This window comes from Mytilus californianus, unplaced genomic scaffold (genome assembly GCF_021869535.1).
Source record: "Mytilus californianus isolate M0D057914Y unplaced genomic scaffold, xbMytCali1.0.p SCAF_8, whole genome shotgun sequence".
NCBI classification, from domain to species: domain Eukaryota; kingdom Metazoa; phylum Mollusca; class Bivalvia; order Mytilida; family Mytilidae; genus Mytilus; species Mytilus californianus.
This window is the reverse complement of record NW_026262734.1, coordinates 75,652,668-75,674,723: the sequence shown is the minus strand read 5'-3', so window position 1 is coordinate 75,674,723 and position 22,056 is coordinate 75,652,668. Positions and strand designations below refer to the sequence as shown.

The window sequence follows — 22,056 nt, the reverse complement described above, 5'->3', positions numbered from 1 at the left end:
GTTGAAATAAACTGTTGTCATAGACATATGTCTCGCCTGTCTGCATAAAATTAAGAAAAAGACAATCAGATGGACAGCAACATTACTAACTAATTCAAAGTCGCTGAACCATGAACTAGTGGGCAGGGTCTCGAAATGGTCAACATACTTAAATGTACGGACAGTAATGTAACTTAAGAGAAAATATAGTTGTCTATTGTTCCTATCAAACCAACTAAAGCAGAAAACTTAACACTGAAAATTGGTAATTAATTCAAAGTCACTGGACCATGACAGGGGGCAGGGCCTCAAAAAAGTTGTCAAACTGATATGTACTGATAGTTATGCAAAATATCATTGATCTATCACAAGAAGTTCCTATCAAACTTAATTAAGCAGAGAACTTAACAATTGTTGAAGCCTACATCATCAATGATTCATCATCGTCATTGTCACCAGAAAAGCGATCCCTGTCTCGCTTTCCACGATTAACATAGCAGGAGAGACACAAATAGCAATGTCCTTATGTAAACATTTTTTGTGCTTCCATTCGATTTAATGAGTAAAGTCTTTTCCAACTGATTTTTACAGTTTGTTCTTATGATTTGCTGTTAAAGTCTGTCATAGGCTAGAGGTTAAGGGCTTACAAACATGTTAAACACCACCTCATTCTATACGGTATCAAGTTGTTCAAGTCCCAAGTTGAGACGGCTCAAAAATAAATCAATGCATAATTTCAATCAAAGTTTGAGAGCTATGTGATGAGTAGATTGATATTTCCAAATGAAAAGTGCAAATTCGTCAATGAGTGAATATCTTTAAGAGACAGTATTGATGATCAACATTTTGCTTGAATTAAACAATTCCATTTTCTGGTAATTGTATAACACACTTTGAAATATCATTTGAAACTTATCAAACAGAATACAAAAATTCAAAAGCCAACAAAAACTAAGAGGTTAGTTGCACAATATTTACAAAAAAAATTGCAATTGTTACAAAAATAACAAAAAAAAATATAAAAAATGCTCCAAAGGCAAAACATTTCTCAGGGGGTCGATATTATATGCCCCAAAATAAATAAATGTTGTAAATTTGTGGTTTATAGGTCAAAAGATTTGTCTAATGATGCTAATGATTTAAAAGAGGGACAAACTCATAGATCAAAAATAAAATGACAACGCTATGGCTAAAAAAGAAAAAAAACAGAAAAACAATAGTACACAAGACACAACATAGACAACTTAAGACTAAGCAACACGAACCCCAACAAAAACTGGGGTAGATCTCAGGTGGAAGGTAAGCAGATACTAATAACAAATTTTAGTTCTTTTATTATAAAAATATTACTTCAAATAAATATTATGATAGATTGAATACCATTCCTGAACAAATGAGAGTATTTCTGGTTTTAGGTAGTGTTCAATTTTTTACCATTTTGGTGTAATGTTTTGTGGACTCGTTTGACTGTTTGACTTTTTTTCAGTAATCTAAGTTCCTTCAAATCATGGTTTGAGATTGTTCCCTTGGTATTCTTTTCTCTCATAAAAACACATATTTCAGTACTGAGATACTGAGAACAAATTATAACATGTAAAGTATTTTAAGATTTTGTGGATTTCTTTTTAATCTGATGTTTTGGAAAAGATAACACTTCAAACTAACAAGTTCATGAACAAGAGAGATCAGAAACAGGATAAATAATGTGTCAAGTAATTAATAAACATTGATAAATGTAATGTTTTAGATACCTTTTTTTTATCAAAATTTGATGAGTTTTAAAACCAATGTAAAATATGTGGTAAATTTATTTTTAGATATAAATGAGTATCCACAATATACTTTGTATAACAAAGAAAGAGAGTTTATACAATTTCTTTATCTTGATAGTTGCATGATGTCTAATTGATGAACTAAAGTATCCACTCCAGTCAACATCATCAATTATTAACGTTCATGATCTAATAAATATCTTGGTTAATAAATGTTGTTTAACCGTACAAAGTTTTCTATCAGGGTGTTACGACTTTCAAGATGTAAAATGTCTAATGGTCTTGAATAATAGATTGTAGCTCTGTCAGTTTCATCAAGTTCAAGATTCTTGCACAGCTTTTCATAATGACTCTTTGACATTTCCAATAGAGTAAAGTATACCTGAAACATATAAAAAAATCCACAATAATACATGAAATTTATCATGTTTTTTTCAAGACATTTAATAACTGTAAAAAATAAATTCAAGTCAAGTTTCTATATTCACTAGACATTTAGTCTACTTGACACTCACTTATTATATAATTTTTCGTTTTTGGCACAATCTTATTTTTAATATTTATCCAACAAGTGTTTTGCTTCAATCTAAACATTTTTTAAATGTCCAGAGAATTTTTGCTGCAACATTTCAGATATTTGATTGAGAAGTTATGCATTTAGGTTGAAGGCCAAAGTTCCAGGTTGCTGAACTCAGGAAGAACATGAAGAAAATTTTTGTAGACACATATGGTTATAATAATATTAGCAGATGTCTCAGAGAAATGGGAACAATCTATTAGGTCAATTTCTAGTTAACCTATGATATTAGTATACTTTACCTTAAGATGGCAGATTTTGATTGGTAAATACAAGGGAGATAATTAACTCTATCCAATATCTATCAGCAGGAGATAATTTTTTAATGACACTCTCCCGTGCAGACATATTAAAATCAAAAATTTAAAGTACAATGAATTGAATCTATACATCAATTATTTTGAAGACAATGCTCAAGTTCTATGTTTTGGCCTCAGACCTTTTTCAGAGACTGTCAATGTAAACAAAAATACACCTTGTTTCACTTTTGTTGTTTTTCTAATAACTGTAACTTTTTTATGTAGTACCAGGGCCTAATCTAGGATTTTGAAGAGGGAGAAGTGACTTCTCCTTCCAAGAGAGAGAAGGGAGAAGTGGTCAATTTCTTGGAGAATTGAGATTCCATTACCGTTTCGGTTGCATCGTGTTTTCATGCTTATCACTAAGGAAATTGTTTTATATTCAATAAAAGATATGCTTGCAGTTTTTTCATATGTTATTGTACACAATGTATATATAGAAAGTTCTTAATAAAAAGGTTTAGATAATATATAGTTGTTATTTATTTATTGATACCATTGTGTTCCAGTAAATAAAATGTGTTAATTGGGACATGAGGGAGTAGCCTGCTAGTAATATTATCATGATTATGATGCATTAAATTCATGTGCATCTGCCTCAATTTATTTTTAAAAGTCCAGAAGAAATATAACTCCCAGTTTACCTGATGAATTTCACATGACTGGGAATTTAATTTATATCACCACTTGTCATTATTGTGTAAAACATTATGTCCAGGACATTATGTTAGTTGTAAATTGAGATTATCGTTTAAGATTGTAAGTCTATAAATGAAAATATCTTTCAATCGCAATCCGACAAAGAGCTTATTTCTATCATTTTTTTAAAATATCATCCATATCAACGACATGGTCGTGAGAAACAATCCACTGCTGATCAAAACCTGGTCAAGTGTCATACGTTTGCAATCACATTATCCATCAGCAGTCTTTCTACCTTTTATATTTCAATATTTATTCAATCAATATAATAAATCTACCATTAATTCCCACCTTTTACCTACTGAATAATAAAATTGATCGACTCATGTAAGCTATAAAAATAAAACAAATCAGCTGAGTGAAAATCATCGTAAAATGATAACTTAAACAGATGGTCAGTTTTCCGTTAGAACAGTTTTGAAAGTTATATCCGAGGATGTTCAAAGTCGCTGTTGTATTTATTTAATTTCATCGTTGACAGTATTAGTCCTGGGTCGTTTCGAAAATCTCGATTTTCCTTGTCAGCCGCCATTTTTTTTACCTGTGAGACTTGTCATTCACAAGTTGTCTCCCTTTTACCTATTTTGATAGCGATTTGACTTCGCTATGAAGTCAGTCGGCTGGCGAGATTTAGCGGCTTAAATCGTCATTTCGCCAGCAAGATTATGGCCTGTAGTACATGACGTCATAGTTAATTACTTTCAATTTAAAAAAAAATTATGAAAGGACATTCAGTATGGTAAATTAAATAATGAATAGATGAGATGGTGATATAGAAGATTGTTATCCCTTGGAAAATCATTGTCAACCCTGGCTTCATCTGGGTTGACAATGTTTCCTCGGGTTAACAATCTGCTCTATCACCTCTCAGCAATTGTATTTCATGTAAATTTGTATGAATGATATTTCAAATTATTGAATATTTAAAAATTCTAAATCAAATCAATGTAACTCAAAAGTAAAATGTACTATATAACAGGATGAGAGTTGGAATATCAATGAGAGTTATTAAAAACAAAATGCAAAACTTATTAAGACACTTGAATGTGAAATATAAGTTGTAGGGACTTAACAATATTTAATTGATGTTTTTACCACAGCAGGTTTCTAACATAATAACAAAATAGCCAAATAGGCAAGAGTAAATGTATATACCTCGATATAGGACTGGCAAAAAGATAACATACTTTTTATAGACTTTTGGTCTAGAAAGTTCCACACAAAAAAACTAGTATGGGATATTTTTTTAACATCTATGAAGGCATGAGGATAGGGATGCCTTTTACCGTCATTCGTCAAACGGTCATTTTCGGCTACCTTTAGCATCAAATTGAAATTTTACCGTGATTCGTCAAAATATCCTTATTGTGATTCGTCAGAGGTTTCAAATAATTATCGTTACCGTTATTTTTGGAAAAAATTTAGCTTGATTCATCAAAATCAGCCATTTTTTTTATCATCTAAAAGAAAGTATACATTTTATTTTCATGCACCATAAATTACCCTTAACATCAAGAATTTTTACTGTTATTTGTTATGAAGGTAACCCCATTCATTACCCCCCTCACGCATATATCTAGATTTTACTGAAATTATAAAAATAAGAAGATGTGGTATAATAATAGCTTATTTATCACGATTGTAGTATATGCAACCAATTTTCCAAACTTGTTTTAAAATTTCTATGATTTTATCTTTTTGTTATAATTTTTTTAAATAAATATTTTTTTTAAATTTGTTTAAAAATCAAAAACTTTGCTTTCCAAGTTGAGATAAATCAGACTATTTAGATCTATGTTTAACATTTTCATTTATCTATTTTGTTTTGTAGCAAGAAAACAAGTATGGTAAACCTATTTGCATTTTAACTTTTCATATTTTATTTCTATCAATCACTCAATTTTCTTGTTAGACCAGTTATAAAGCTTTTTCTGTTTTGGCAACTTATTCGGTTTTAATTCTTGTCTTGACAAAAAAAAAGTTTCAAGAGCAGAGAAAATATAACGAAATTATAAGACTCTGATGTGCCTAAAAATGTGTAATAGGTTGAAGGGCATGAGCAAGTTAACAAAACCATTCTACAATATTAGGTGAATAAAAATGAGTCCAAGGTGAGGGATAATTTAATCTTCATTATTGTAGTACTTAAAAAACTGATTTAGTCATCAGAACGACATTTGTCTGAAGTTAACTTAACTAGGATTTATATATATGAAAGAATCAATGTTTACTTCTACAAGAGCTGTAATCAGTTTTGGTTCATTTCGTTTTTTTACATGAATAAGGATGTTAGTTTTCTCGTTTGAGTTGTTTTGCATTTGCCATTTTGGGGCCTTTTATAGCTGACTTTGCAGTATGAGTTTTGCTCATTGTTGAAGGCTGTATGGTGAACTATAGCTGTTAATTTCTATGTCATTTGGTCTCTAGTGGAGAGTTGTCTCATTGGCAATTTTACCACATCTTCTTATTTTTATATTGTCTGCATTTAATATATACCTCTTGACATAAAGCTATAGAATTTATGACTCTCCTTTGAGACTTGTACAACACCATGACGATTCAAAGAAGTAAAATAGAATTTTTAACTTCCTTGTCTATAATAAGAAATCATAGCAAACCTTAGTGCCATCTATTATTAGTCCATGTGTTGTCAGCTTTGATATGTGGTCATCTGATCCATATTCATGTAGGTCCAGCAGAAGCTCACCAGCATGCTGTCCAAGAACTTTTACATTCAAATCTGCAATTATTTCTGGTAGTGGTTCTTTTGACATGTCCAGTAGCTGTCCTGATGACCAGCTAGAAATACCAAGCGATGAGCAAGATTCAGATTCTTCGGTTGAAGACTGTGACCTTTTAAATCTCTTTCTTTTTCTCTTTTTTTCTGGATGTTCTAAACCTTCAAATTTCTTAGCATTTTTCACCTGTAATTAAGAATATTTTACAAAGCTAAAATTATACATATACTTGCTACTTCTCTGCCAAGCACAATGCATTTAAGGTCAAGGTGGAGTAAATCGACGTCTGTAAATTCAGAAATTATTGCGTGCATTTATTATTGCCACTTTTGAAGAATTAACAAAAACGTGAGTTTAATTATTGCGATTTTAGGAGAAGCTACATACAGATATATGTATTTAATATCAGAATGCGAGTTCTTATTTTTGTGACTCTCCAGTAGTCGCATTATTCACATTAATAAAAACCTCGCAAAAATTTCTGAATTTAGGCCAAAAATAAAATATTGTTTGTTTCCCCTCCCACGACCGACCCGGTAAAATCATCGCGACCCGAAAAATTTTATTGGCCGTTCATGTCCAATATATTTTTTTTTTTGCTATTTTAGTTTTTGGTGATACCTTTCCGATGCTGTAGTCCACGAGCGTTTTAATTCAAGGCATTTTTGCATTGAAGCATCTAAAAGATTCAGAATCGAGAAAAACAAACAAAATGGTTGGTTTTAATATACTTTGTTTTGAAGTTCAAGGAAAGATCCTGTTTGATTCTAGTCACTTGAGAATATGTCTAGTCATGTATTGTGTTCATATCACAACATGTTCAATAAAGTTATATAAGTTAGAATGTGGCAAATTTTAAAAGTACATTAACATATAAAACGTTATTTAGAATTAAGAAAAACATGGTTTAGAAAATATTGAATGATATATATATAAATCTGTAATAGAAAATATGCCTTTGCATTAGATAAAAATTCTCTGAAACTGAACAATACAATCCAATTAATCTGCAGCAAAACAATTCAATGATGTGGTATCTTTAATAAAAAAAAACTGAAGCATCTTTCAACCCACTGAGTGCATCTTGATTTGCTTGGTCTTTAACCTCTGTTCCTGTATAAAGGATAAAATCTTTGAGTAAAAATGGTCTGAATCATGCTTTAAAATCTATCTACTTTGAATTCATCATGGTAATGTGATGCTATACTTCTAGAATGTGATGTTATCTGAATTGGTTTTCTTATAGAAAGTGTTATGGATGTGATGCTATAATTTTTAGAAACAAGATGGTATTTCAAATTTCCCTGTTTACCAGGATGCTAAATGAAATATCTGGGGAGACTTTGGTATATGAACAACATGGCACATATCTTGTATTCAATATTTTGCTGTTTTGATACTATTGCACCTAGAAAACTTTGTAATCAAATGAAACAAGAGGCTCTCAAAAGCCTGAATCGCTCACCTGTAATTCAGAGGAGAAGATTTTTAAATGTTAGCAAACTTGATGAACAAATTGTGTAAAATTATCTTTAAAGGGCAATAACTCCTTAAGGGGTCAATTGACAATTATGGTCATATTAACTTTTCTGTAGATCTTACTTTGCTGAACATTATTGCTGCTTACAGTTTATATATATCTATAATAATATTCAAAATAATAACAAAAAACTTTAAAATTTTGTTAAAACTACCAATTCGGTGGCAGCAACCCAACAATGGGTTGTTCGATTCGTCTGAAAATTTCAGGGCCAATAGATCTTGACCAATTAAACAATTTTACCCCATGTCACATTTGCTCTAAAAGATTTAGTATTTGAGATATAAGCCAAAAACTGCATTTGACCCTTATGTTCTATTTTTAGCCATGGCGGTCATTTTTGTTGATGGATACAAACTTCAGATACAATTTATAAACAAGATACCCTAAGGAACATTAAGTTAAAGACTGAAGGTCATTGGCCCAGTAGTTTCAGAGGAGAAGATTTTTAAATGTTAGCAAACTTGATGAACAAATTGTGTAAAATTGTCTTTAAAGGGCAATAACTCCTTAATGGGTCAATTGACAATTATGGTCATATTAATTTTTTTGTAGATCTTACTTTGCTGAACATTATTGCTGCTTACAGTTTATATATATCTATAATAATATTCAAAATAATAACAAACAAGAGGCTCTCAAGAGCCTGAATCACTCACCTGCATTTCAGAGGAGAAGATTTTTAAATGTTAGCAAACTTGATGAACAAATTGTGTAAAATTGTCTTTAAAGGGCAATAACTCCTTAAGGGGTCAATTGACAATTTTGGTCATATTAGCTTTTTTGTAGATCTTACTTTGCTGAACATTATTGCTGCTTACAGTTTATATATATCTATAATAATATTCAAAATAATAACAAACAAGAGGCTCTCAAGTGCCTGAATCGCTCACCTGCATTTCAGAGGAGAAGATTTTTAAATGTTAGCAAACTTGATGAACAAATTGTGTAAAATTGTCTTTAAAGGGCAATAACTCCTTAAGGGGTCAATTGACAATTTTGGTCATATTAACTTTTTTGTAGATCTTACTTTGCTGAACATTATTGCTGCTTACAGTTTAAATATATCTATAATAATATTCAAAATAATAACAAACAAGAGGCTCTCAAGAGCCTGAATCGCTCACCTGCATTTCAGAGGAGAAGATTTTTAAATGTTAGCAAACTTGATGAACAAATTGTGTAAAATTGTCTTTAAAGGGCAATAACTCCTTAAGGGGTCAATTGACAATTTTGGTCATATTAACTTTTTTGTAGATCTTACTTTGCTGAACATTATTGCTGCTTACAGTTTATATATATCTATAATAATATTCAAAATAATAACAAAAAACTTCAAAATTTTGTTAAAACTACCAATTTGGTGGCAGCAACCCAACAATGGGTTGTTCGATTTGTCTGAAAATTTCAGAGCTGATAGATCTTGACCAACTGAACAATTTTACCCCTGTCACATTTGCTCTTAAAGATTTAGTTTTTGAGATATAAGCCAAAAGCTGCATTTGACCCTTATGTTCTATTTTTAGCCATGGCGGCCATGTTTGTCGATGGATACAAACTTTGGATACAATTTATAAACAAGATACCCTAAGGAACATTTAGTTAAAAGTTGAGGGTAATTGGCCTAGTAGTTTCAGAGGAGAAGATTTTTAAATGTTAGCAAACTTGATGAACAAATTGTGTAAAATTTGTCTTTAAAGGGCAATAACTCCTTAATGGGTCAATTGACAATTATGGTCATATTAACATTTTTGTAGATTTTACTTTGCTGAACATTATTGCTGCTTACAGTTTATATATATCTATAATAATATTCAAAATAATAAAAACTGCAAAATTTTGTTAAAACTACCAATTCGGTGCCAGCAACCCAACAATGGGTTGTTTGATTCGTTTGAAAATATCAGAGCTGATAGATCTTGACCAACTGAACAATTTTACCCCGTGTCAGATTTGCTCTAAAAGCTTTAGTTTTTGAGATATAAGCCAAAAACTGCATTTGACCCCTATGTTCTATTTTTAGCCATGGCGGCCATGTTTGTCGATGGATCAAAACTTCGGATAAAATTTATAAACTAGATACCCTAAGGAACATTTAGTTAAAGTTTGAAGGTATTTGGCCCAGTAGTTTCAGAGGAGAAGATTTTTGAAATAGTTTACGACGACAGACGACAACAGATGACAACGACGACGACAGACAACCAGCGACGACGGACGCCAAGTGATGGCATAAGCTCACATGGGGCCCTTTGGGCCCCAGTAAGCTAAAAAGAAAGGGGTCACAAACCTTATAAATAAAAAAAAAAAACATATTTCAATCTTTTATATTGTAAAATATTATTGAATGAATTCTTTCATAATAAATGAACATTTGTATAGAAAGCACATAAAATTGGCGAAAAACTCTCAATTATTTTTCTTAAAATAAACAAATCTCCAATTACCATTTTTTTTTAATAAATACTGATTAGACGCTGACACATAAATTTTTGTTTTGAAAGCTGTTAAATAATTAATAGTTACAGACTTCACTTTTTTAGTATGCATCAGTCAAAATAAAAATCTAAGAGAATAAAAGAACAGAGTTCCAATGTCCCCCGCATTGCACATATTTTATCTATTCAAGGTACAAGGGCATTTTATCTATTCAAGGTACAAGGGCAATAACTATAAAAAGCACTTTTTTTTTGTACTTTAAAACTTTTTATTAATATCTTAGAGAAATGAAGGCTTCAGAGCATATACAATGTGGTTTCCTTTATAATTAATATTTCCAAGGGGCATAACTCGTTAAAAATATTTGATCAGAACTTATTTATTCTTCTATCATTGCTAATATAAACCTATGATATAAGTTTCCTAAAATTCTGGCAAGAGTTGTACACATGAGAGTGGATACAATGACATTTTCCATAAGCAATATTTTCAAATGTTCAAGGGGCATAACTCTTATAAAATTATTGATCGGTTCTGATTATAAAACACATCAAATACATTGCTGATATAAACCTATGATATAAGTTTCATAAAAATCTGGCAAGAATTGTACACGTGAGAGGGCTAACAAGACCAGACAGACAGAGGCCCGGTATTTCTATATGTACCACGTAATGCGTTGCGCGGGGGACAAAAATATCACAAAATGTCGAAATAAGCTTGACAAACATAGATTTATGACTTGGAGGTTGATGACCCAAAGCTCATTTTTATATCAATCAAAGGGAAATTTTTTGATCAAAAACATGGTAGAAAGCACATTAAAACCATACCAATACACAATACAACTAGTATTTCCAATATTTAAAACAACCAATTGTAAAGAAATTGTGGTTCAACAAGCAAACTTCAATTCTATGTAATAACTGTCGAGAATACGTGAATAAAAGAAGAAAACGTTCTACATGTTATAATTTGTAATCGATCTATAGAATGCCCAAGTATACAAGTGACACGTCACAAAGTCTTTACGTTACAATATAAGGAATAAGTGACGTTCCCGAGTTGTGTTCGCGCCGTATTTACAACAATAACTACTCTCTTAATATACATAGTTACCACTGTGATGAAATATACATAGTTACCACTGTAATGAAATATACATAGTTACCACTGTAATGAAATATACATAGTTACCACTGTAATGAAATAAACATAGTTACCACTGTAATGAAATATACATAGTTACCACTGTAATGAAATATACATAGTTACCACTGTAATGAAATAAACATAGTTACCACTGTAATGAAATATACATAGTTACCACTGTAATGAAATATACATAGTTACCACTGTAATGAAATATACATAGTTACCTCATGAATAGAAACTACAGAAGTTGGCTTTACTGCTGCACAATTAACATTCATAAAATGTCCCTGTTTGTAGAAACGACAATCTGGATTTGAAATGACACGCTCACATTCTCTTAAATTACACCAAATGGACTCATCTCCGCTTGAACACCACCTGATATAAAAAAATGAAAAGAAAAAAGCTGAATGAGTAAACAGACTTATCTGGGGGTAAAACCAACACCCATTAAAAGAAAAAATCCCCTCAATACACATGTTACAATGGTAAAACTTCAATTTAAAATGTGTTTCCCCAAGAAATGAACACACTGCAGCCAAGTTGAAAACAACGTTATGACAGACAGACAAATCAGACAGTCAGGAATAACATTTGATACAGTACATTTTATATTCTATTACAGGTAACTAAGTTTAGAGGTAGAGCTACCCCCCCCCCCCCCCCCCTCAATCATCCATATTTTTTTACATGGATGTATATAAAATGTATAAGTGAGAAAGTCATGTTTTCATCTCTTCTTAGTATCCTCTTGACTACATTGCCCTTAATATGCTAAAGAGTGCTTACTTATAGTTTGCCTTTATTATATGTTAATAACAAACATGCAGATATAAGATTAAATTTCGCTATCGACAAAGAAAAAAATAACATGTTCTATTTTTAACATACATGTTTAGTTTCAGTTTCAACAATGGTTCTAAATTTAGATTTTACATTCCCCAAAAATTGCGGACGGAATAGAAGACACCTGTTTATTTTCTACACCTTGAAAACTGAGATTTTGGATTACATAGATTTTACTTATTCTGAGATGTTATACTGCTCAGTTCTTAGTTTCCGTGTATAATGTTTTGTGGACGGAATCTGATGGGTTTTTTTCTGTTGCCTTTGTTCCTCAACTTATAAATGTTGCACTAGTGGTCGATTACCCCTTAGTATCTTTTATACTTTTTACATACATATAAATCATGTCCTAAAATTTTCAATTGCATAAAAAACGAGACATGCCAACGTCTTTCTAGTCCAACACACAAATTCACATGCAATATAATTATTTGTTACCTACAATTTTACGCTACAGTACACTGTGAATTTCATTAAAAACTATGGTTTTTCAAAAAATATTGTGGGGTCAATTCTGGTTTAATTTTAAAGAATTTGATACGAATAAAAGCAGAATAGTCACGTACTGGTTTATTTATTTATTTGGTTATAATTTTGTTGTTAGGCGTTTTTACTTTCTATTGAAATAAACACGAGTCGTATAGTGTACCTACTCCTGCGTGTCTAAAACAAAAACAGTGGTAATAGAGTCATATTAACTCACAATAGGATACTCAGATTTCTGATTGGAGTCATTCTGATAATTTCTTTGAAGTTTTGAGATTTCAAAGGAATACTTGTTTAGATTCGTGATAGACCGCACGAAGTCATTTCTCTTTCATGTGCCCATTTTTTCTTTCTTGGAGTTGAGGAGATAACTCGCGTAACTAACGACGCACGTTATTTATCGCGAATCCCGCTAGAGGCGTGCAATTACATATACCTCGCCTTAATTGATGTCTTTTCAGCTTTTGCAGTGTTTTGTGGAGCCTGCAACATTTTGTTGCAGAGGTGAGACATAGCAATCCTACATGTACATTCAATCATTGTGGTCAACATTTATGTTCAGTCTGTGGTTACAGTTTTTTAAACATCGATAAATTTTTCAAACCTTCATTGAATTTTATGAAACTTGGACAGAGGCTTTTTTTATGATCAAAAGACAGTTTCAAGAGCAAAATTTTGAAAATGTTTTTTCATGTTTTTTTCATTTTCCCTTAGAGAATTCAATAGTTGCCTCATTGGCAATCATACCACATCATCTTATTCTTGTATTACTTATACACATCTACAATCACGATTGTGGCTTTAATTTGCATAACAACTAAATAATTATTACGATGTATGTAGTTGACTAAAGTACAAGTTATAGTTGTGAATACTCACTCTCCCTCTAAGTAACATATTTCACCAAGTGTAAGGATTAACTGTGTAAACATGCCTTCATTCAATCTGTAACGAGCCCTTCTCTGTTTCTGAATTTTATCTTGCAGTCTATACAATGCAGTGATGAACCTATCACCTTTCAATGTGCTGACAGATACGTCACTGGAGAAAAAAAACACAGATCATACGGGGTACATATAAAAACAAATATACCAACATTAGTATGCAAATTCAAACTAGAACCAGATATGATTGAAGAAGCAGTAAATTGGAATGTCAAAATCTTTGGTTTAACCAACCCTTATCCTCCAACACTTGATGATTGATTATTGTTTGTCTATATTTTCAACAATTTAACTTGTAACTTCAAGTGGCACCCAACACTATCAATATATAGAGCGAACTTAACTTAAAATATTAGATCTTTTTTTAACAATTTATATATCTTGTATGTTTTGTATAATTTGTTATCAATCACAAAATCCTCTTAAAGATTCATTTTGCCCATTTCTCACTGGGCAATACTCATACATGTAAATGTCATAAGGCCAAGTTTTTGCCATCCCTGCATCATTTGGTATCTGGTGGAAAGTTGTCTAATTGGCAATCGTACCGCCAGTACATGATGATGTCATCTTATATTTTATAATGATTTATTTATTAGTTGTAATTCCTTTGAACTATATGTAGTTTCAGCATGTTCAGTAACTATGAGTCTTAGATTACCACATTTTATCTTTGTCTTTATGTTCAATCTATTGTTGTTAGTTGTTTTCTGTGCAATCTGATGAAAAATGATGAGTGAAGCTATTTCCAATTGATATAAAATTAACAGTTTGTTTTTTCATGAGTGTTCACAAACATGTCTAACCCTGCTTCATTCTTTATGTCTCTTCTCTTAAAATTTAATTATACAATTTTTTTTCTTCGAAACCCATAAAAAGTTTTTGTGGGTCAAAACATGCCTTTCCAATTTTTTTCTAGTTTGCTAATTTTTTTTTTTAATTTCAATTTAACCTTTTTTCTCAAAAAACTTTCTAGTTAGAATTGTTTTACATTTTTTTTGTTTATGTCTTTGCCTATTATACATATAGCCTGCTATGCAGTATGGGTTTTGCTCATTGTCATGATTGTTGAACATGTGTAGTTGCTAATTTACATCTCCATTACTTGATCTCTGGTGGATACATTCAATGTACATGAACATTTGTACACTCTTTTAATACTTTATCTGAGTTGTCATTATACATTGTTATAGACAGTCCGAGTTGATTTTATTGACGGTCTGAGATGCAGGGTTGGCAAAGTATTTCCCAGGCTGGGCAATACTCCTAGAAACAGGTAATACTGGGTAATATGATTTTTCAAGCTTATTTTTACACAAAATACTAAAGACTTGTTGTAGTTTAATAGTATTATCATGATTATAGCTAAATATATACATTTTATACAGATAGCCATTGAGAGTCATTCCTGAAGATTGAAAATTCCATTTTTTCCTTTTCTCCACTAATTCTATGTGGGCAGAATACAACATGTACAAGTTTTGGACATTTCAGGATACCTTGTTAATTTTCAAGCTTTGTTTCAATATTAAATCCAAGTTGAAAAAATGCTTTTTATTGCAGTGTTTAAGTCAATTGTAAATTTTAATTGTATACAATCACACATGAATCATATTGCTAAATAAACACCCTAAGGGGACAGGCCATAAACACTTATAGAAATCAAAAGACTGATTATTGCTATATAAACAAATCTGTGTTATAATCTAAATAATTACTTATTAATTAGTGATATACATAAACATATGCTAAAACTTAGTAAACATTTTAGTAATGAACAAAAAATGTTTAAAATTAATTTTCCTTACATAGAATTGTTAATTCTTAATATTAGTTATGTTTATTAAAAAAAAACAAATTGAATTCTTCAACTTTAATGTATTGCATTTGTGATTTACCACTGAATCCTCTTTAAAATTCAGGCCAGTATTTCATATTACCCAGTATTGCCCAGTATTACCTGGTAAAACCCAGTAAAACCCGGGTTTTCCCAGTATTTCCCACTGGGCTGGGCAATACTCATAAAACCCGGGATTTTGCCAACCCTGCCGAGTTGACTTTACAGACTGTCTGAGTTGACTTAATAATAGATTCATATTAAAGTAACTGCAGAAGGCCTTCAAAAATTGTTCCCTGTAGACTTGTAAATGAGCAGTTTTTGAAGATAATCATGATAACAGACAATTGAGATTTGCATTGTTTATGAAATTATACTTTTAGTAAAGTTGTATTAATGATAGTCAACTTAACACTTAGTTATAGTAACATGTAGTACCGAAGAATTAAAAAAATAAATGAGAAAAGAAAAAAATCTTTCTTTTTTACTTCGAGCATGTCGAGGTCTGGGATATAACCATAATAACTCTACCTCCAACATGTCCAATATAATTTATCAGTACATATACTAATAAACTGCTTCCCTGAGTGCAACTGGATACGACTGCAGAAGTCCAACCCTGAACAGTTGGGGCAAAAATGGACACAATATTCAAGCTTGATACAGGTCTGAATTTGGATTGTAATTAAATATTTGACACATTATAGGTTTCTGACACAGAATAAATGTAGTCAAAGAACTTGAAATTGGTTATATGTTTTGAATTTATATTCAATTGAAGATTTCTTGCTCAGCTGTTGTGCAATACACTGTGCTGTTGCGCAATACTTAGTAAATCTGTTTTCAGACTATATCATGTATATACAAAGAATTAGCAAAATAAATTGTGACCCCCAAGTTTGTTTTGGAAAATTGATAATTTCTTAAATCTTGAGGAAAAAAAGCTGACCCCCCCCCCCCCCAATTTTCTTTTTACTCGTGCGTGCACCCCCCTCCCCCCCCCCTTTCCAAAAAAAATAATATTTGAAGAAATTTTCTTTTTGTAAAATGTGGTACAATTTAAGAGACATCCATACACTGAAACACAAGTTATTGTCTGAAAACTAGAAAATTGCTTGTTTTGGCCCCTTTTTGCCCCTAATTCCTGAACGGTTTGGGCAATTACCCCCAAAATGAATCCCAACCTTCTACTTGTGGTATTGAACCTTGTGGTACAATTTCAGAGCAATCAAAATACTTATACACCAGTTATTGTCCTGAAACTAGAAAAATGCTTGTTTTGGGCCCCTAATTCCTAAACGATTGGGACCATCACCCCCAAAAACAATCGCAACCTTCCTTTTTTGGTATTGAACCTTTTGTTTAATTTCATAGAGATCCATACACTTAAACTAAAGTTATTGTCAGGAAACCAAATGTCTTCAGACGATGATGACGTGATAGCATTATATGAACGCAAATTTTTTGCGGTCGTATAAAAATCAATTGTATGTATGTGCATGACAAGTCAGGAATTTGTAATTCAGTGGTTGTTATTTGTTGCTGTCTGACATATTTGTTTTTCCTTTACTGTTTTGTCATTAATCAGAACGCTGTTGTTAGTGAGACCATTGGTTTTCTTGTTTGATCTTGTTGAACATTTTTCATATCTGGGTCTATTATCATGATTATCATGAATATAGGCTAGGTTGCACTTTGTAAATACAGCTGTTTCACAAACCATGCCTCTTTTGGGGAGATATATAATATTCATAGATATTTTGTTTTGTTTACGTACTGGTTCCCAGATATGATCTCAATGTTTCATCTCATGTAGACATAACTCGGGAATGTTACCAGTATAAATACACATGGATAGCGGCTGAATTGAATTCTGAGGAAGACCCAAAGTGAAGGGAGGGGTAGTACAGAATTTTAGTATAAGTTTAAACTCTTTGAAGTTCAGGGCATATAAATGTTGAAAATATGCTGCACAGCCCTATGTTTTGACCTTTGAAAAAAATAGTGCATATATGAACTTTCCATTCTAGGATATGATTTTTTACGAAACTTCATAGTCAAAGTGGTACAGCTTTAGCCGTAAAAGGAGTTCCTATGGGAAATTGCATTGTCTATATTTACAGAAGTGCAACCTATAGATGACTATACTACATAATGTACTATATGGGTTTTTCGCTCATTGTTGTAAGCTACATGGTGACCCTTTTATCACCATGATCACCTACAATTGTCTCAGTGGAAAACATACAACATTCATTCCATATTATTATTGCAGCACTTTTTGTACATGTTGTACGAAGTGTGGAAGAGCTTTATTCTAAAGTATGTGTATGATCAACGGTTTTACAACTCTACAAAATTTTAAAAATAAAGGACATTCTATTCTTAAAATTACAGGTCAAGGACCAGTTACAGTTACCATCAGTTACAAGTTACTGTCACCTGCCATTTTATTCAATAACTGAAGCATTGCGTAAAAACAACTGACTGCTGACATCAACAGACAAATATCTTTACTTCATTTGTAATAACTCTATTTTGTTTAAGCCTATTAACAATGATTAAGATACATGACAAAGGGAAATGCTGAATTTTCTTTAAATTCAATGTGCCATGGGAAGATACATGTGTTAGGACATGACGTCATAACTTTATGACATCCCTGATTTAGGAAAACTTACCACTTTGAGACAAACCTTGCTCTAGAATATTTAATTTCTTTCAAAAGAATTCAAAAAGATTAATAAATTTCAAAATAAAACTTCTATGCATCTTTCGACACACTGTTATGACTGTAAGTGGTTGATTACAAATGACATAAAGTGAACTGTCAGAGCAGGAAGGAGACCTCCAAATTAATGGTCCGAAACTGAGAAAGGCGATGTGTTTTGGATCAATTGACATGTACAATGTACATATATATACGTCTTCTCTTTTAATCATTGTTAATAACAAAAATTATATAATTAAAATCCTGATCTATGATGCTAAAAGTAACTAAGTAACTTTTGGTAACCCTTTTTATGTTAAAAGAATATTTCCCCAAAGTGTTCCTGATAAAATTTATTTGAGAAAAACTGTGAATTTCTGACAGTAACTGGTCCACAACCAGTATGATTTTTATACTACAACATCTGGGACAGTCTCAGGTCATATCAATATTTTTGCTTGTTTTTCTATGCATTGTCACAGAAAGCACATGGTATTGTAGTACTTCGCAATTGTGGTCGGCCTATCAAAATTACGGATTCAAATGATTATGAAACATAAATGTATCGTCTCGTATTGTGTTTTCGACCGTCTTACGTTTTCGACCTAATTCTACTTTCACTTCCCGTATGCTGCGCATGCCCGTGTGACGTCACATTTGGCTGCTATATTTAGTAACAATAGCAAATAATACCACGTGTGGTGAAGATGTTTCAAGTAAAGTTATTATAATTAAGTATTTACTTTATTTTATTTGATATCACATTTTTGTACCTTTTCACTAATACTATTTTTACCTTCCACAAGAATCTATCAAAAATAAACAAATATTCTAGAAATATGGCCGAGGACTTTTAGCATGTGAAGTTAACATCAAGGTCATTACGTCACATGACTGTCATGTGGTTAGGTGATATACTTAAAAGTTATTTTTAATACGGAAATGTGGATGATCCTTACAGCTTTTTGCTGAAAAAAATAAAATATCAATTAATTTTAATTCACAGAAACAGCAGTCTGTCAGGGGAGATTACAGACAATACTCACCAACCTCACTTCACAATGCCTTCACTAAAGTATATTGAACAGAAACATGACTGTATACAAGGTCCTACAAGGTTTCCAAAGTGCCTCATGTGAAATGTGTACAACTAGTCAAATAAAGATATCAAAATAATATTTTATATCTTATAGTTGTATATGTCACCATTTAATTCATTGAGTCATAAGTTTGATCGCCTCTAAAACTAAATAATTTGATATAAACATTGGCATCAAATTATAACCAATTCCGGATTTGTACGACATGTCATTTCCGACTTTGGACCTGTTTCTTAGATAGGTCGAAAACACAAGACGCTAGTTTTTGTCAACAAAGGTGCCATCGATCTAATGAACTGAAATAAAAAAAATATTTAAGATCGAAATATATTTTAGATAAAATTATGTAATGTACAAGTATACTAGTGACTCTAAAAAATATTAGGCATGTATATATTCAAACATATTAAAGGGGAAATATTGATAAATATGTAAGTAGGTCGAAAACACAATACACGAGGATATAATGTAATGATGTTGAAGTGTTATATTCAGTAAAACACTAGTACTTAATGTATGAAGGCTTCACATATATTTTGGCCTTACTTGTGTGGATGAAGTTCATTTGAACTATTACGTTTTGCTACTAATCTGTCAAGCTTCTCTTTTACCAAAACTGGCCTGTGACAAAATTCGTCCAAATTTGAATCAAACTTTAAAAAATTCTGTAGACTAGACACATGTTGTTTTTGTTTTTCATCAAGTTCATGTACTATTTGTATCGTTTGTAATACATCTTTTGGATTTGGAAGGTAATCACTCTTGTAGAAAACATGAAGGAGTTTTGCATGTGTTAATTTCCAGTCTGAAATTCTTTCAGGTAAAACATGATTTGAACCTCTGCAACTGTTTAAAGATTTTCTGTCAGGTTTATGTATCTTACACAAATCACGAATCGATTTCAAACTGTCCTCATCAGACATCGAATCACTTGAATACGACTCATCTGAAACCTGGGACCGCATCTTATTTGCGGAACAGAAGGGAATAATAATTGTTAGGGGAAGGAAAACAACATTATCACCGTTTGTCCTAAAACACGTACGTTCTTCCGGGACCGTTCATTCTGAGTGTAGATGTCTTTTTCAAACGATATTCCATTAGATGCTACTAGTTTAGTTTATCAAATAACCTGATCTTATCAATGTGGTGTTCAGAAGAATAGGGACGTGACTACAGGTCAGATAATTAGCCCGTTTATCGTTTTCGTGCATTTAAAAAAAAGATACTTGTTTTTATTTGTATTGGCAGGGACATATATACACATCAATCGTAACTACTCGGCCATTCTCGCTATGCAGTACAATAACTTTTTTCGTGCAACCAGAAAGGCCGAGTAGTTCCGATTGATATACACATATGTGTATATATGTCTCTGGTATCACATAACACTATTGGTGACGGGACTGAACAGAAATGTCCGATGAACCTCATATTCATTTATCTTAGCGTTAATGAAATTATACCCTATGGGTAGTGCTCCACAATTAATGGAGGAATATACAAGAAACTGAACTGAACTGAATGAAATGAATTATTATATTGCGGTACGTATAAACGTTAAAAACTTATCTATAGGTTGCACTTCTGTAAATATGATCAAATATAGACAATGTAATTTCCCATAGGAACTCCTTTTACGGTTAAAGCTGTACCAAAATTGCATCCATGCTTAATTGAGGGGGGGGGGGGGGGGGGGGGGGGGGCAAGGGGTTTAACTGTTATGCTGTTTTGGTGCAATTTAATTCTTTGTTATCTGTTATTCTGAAAATATATTTGCTGTTAGCTGTTATTGTCTTATTCCTTGTTAGCTGTTATTGGACTATTTGTTTTTTTGTTATCTGTTATTGTGAGAATGTATTTGCTGTTAACTGTTATTGAAAATTGGAATGTTAGCATTTTGACAGCCAATCTTCATTAGAAAATGAATTGGGATCTTTCCACTAGTAACATGGTGGTCCCGTATTCGGAGAAGGATTCAATAACATATAGACATTTGAATGGGTTTACAGTACACTAGTCATTTTTGGCCGGGGCCCTTTATGGCTTGCTGTTCATTGTGAGCCAAGGCTCCGTGTTGAAGACCGTACTCTGACCTATATTAATGGTTAACTTTTACAAATTGTGACTTGGATGGAGAGTTGTCTCATTGGCACTCATACCACATCTTCTTATATTTAATCACAGATCATCACATAAACATTTTAATATTAGTTGGGTCCAGGACCATTACAGTATATATTATTATTATCCTTTGTAATAAATTCCTTTTTCTATGAACATGTATTTAGAATTATCTTGATTTTTACGTATAGGGATAACGATCCTTGTTTCCCTGTATGTGCATATTAAATTCGAACAATCAGTCTTTTAAAATATTACAAAAATTCGTAAGTGTTCCGCGGAACCCAGTACTAGTGTCTCGCCTACTTTTGATGTAAGTCGCAGGCTCAACAAAATAGGTAAAAAGTTATTAAATAAATGGGGAATGTGTCCATGGGACACAGATGATGCCCCCGCTTGCATATCATCTACAGTTATAAAGGGACATAACTGAAGAACAGTAAGAGTGACCCTACTCAAATTTGTACTTGATCTGAGTTTTGTGGTAATACGTATTGTGTATAAGTTTCATAAAATTTGGTTGATGCAAACTTAATTTACTCAGTGAATGGAAACGAAAAATTCAGCAATTTTTCCATTTGTAAAGGGGCATAACTCTAGAAAATTTAGTGACAACCCCAAAATTCAAACTTGATCTGTATTTTGTGGTAATAAGCATTGTGTACAAGTTTCATAGCATTTGGTTGAGGCAAACTAAAGTTAGAGAACGGAAATAAAAAATTCAGCAATTTTTCCATTTGTGAAGGGGCATAAGTTAACTCTAGAACGGTTAAAGTGACGCCCCCAATATTCAAACTTCGATCTGTATGTA

At 31.9% G+C, this 22,056-nt stretch overlaps 1 protein-coding gene across 2 annotated transcripts; it reads right to left on the bottom strand.

Moving 5' to 3' along the window:
* Positions 1–1,295: 1,295 nt before the first annotated feature.
* LOC127712479 (uncharacterized) lies at positions 1,296–20,256 on the bottom strand. 2 transcript variants are annotated; one of them, XM_052218935.1, is made up of 5 exons: positions 19,668–20,256; positions 13,410–13,571; positions 11,423–11,576; positions 5,948–6,253; positions 1,296–2,133 (listed from the first exon to the last, which is right to left on the bottom strand). In XM_052218935.1, the coding sequence occupies exons 1-5, from the start codon at positions 20,084–20,086 to the stop codon at positions 1,957–1,959; spliced, it is 1,218 nt and encodes a 405-aa protein (XP_052074895.1). In that variant the 5' UTR covers positions 20,087–20,256; the 3' UTR covers positions 1,296–1,956. The 2 variants fall into 2 exon arrangements, with proteins under 2 accessions (XP_052074895.1, XP_052074896.1); XM_052218936.1 differs by having other exon boundaries at positions 20,005–20,254.
* Positions 20,257–22,056: the final 1,800 nt, after the last annotated feature.

Bases quoted from the DNA above. Each gene is read 5' to 3' on its own strand.
- LOC127712479 (XM_052218935.1), bottom strand. From the start codon at position 20,086: ATGCGGTCCCAGGTTTCAGATGAGTCGTATTCAAGTGATTCGATGTCT. The intron at 13,572-19,667 runs GTAAGGCCAAAA...TTTTTTCTCCAG, and splicing joins AATGAACTTCATCCACACAA to TGACGTATCTGTCAGCACAT. The intron at 6,254-11,422 runs GTAACTATGTAT...TCTTAATTACAG, and splicing joins CTGTAGTTTCTATTCATGAG to GTGAAAAATGCTAAGAAATT.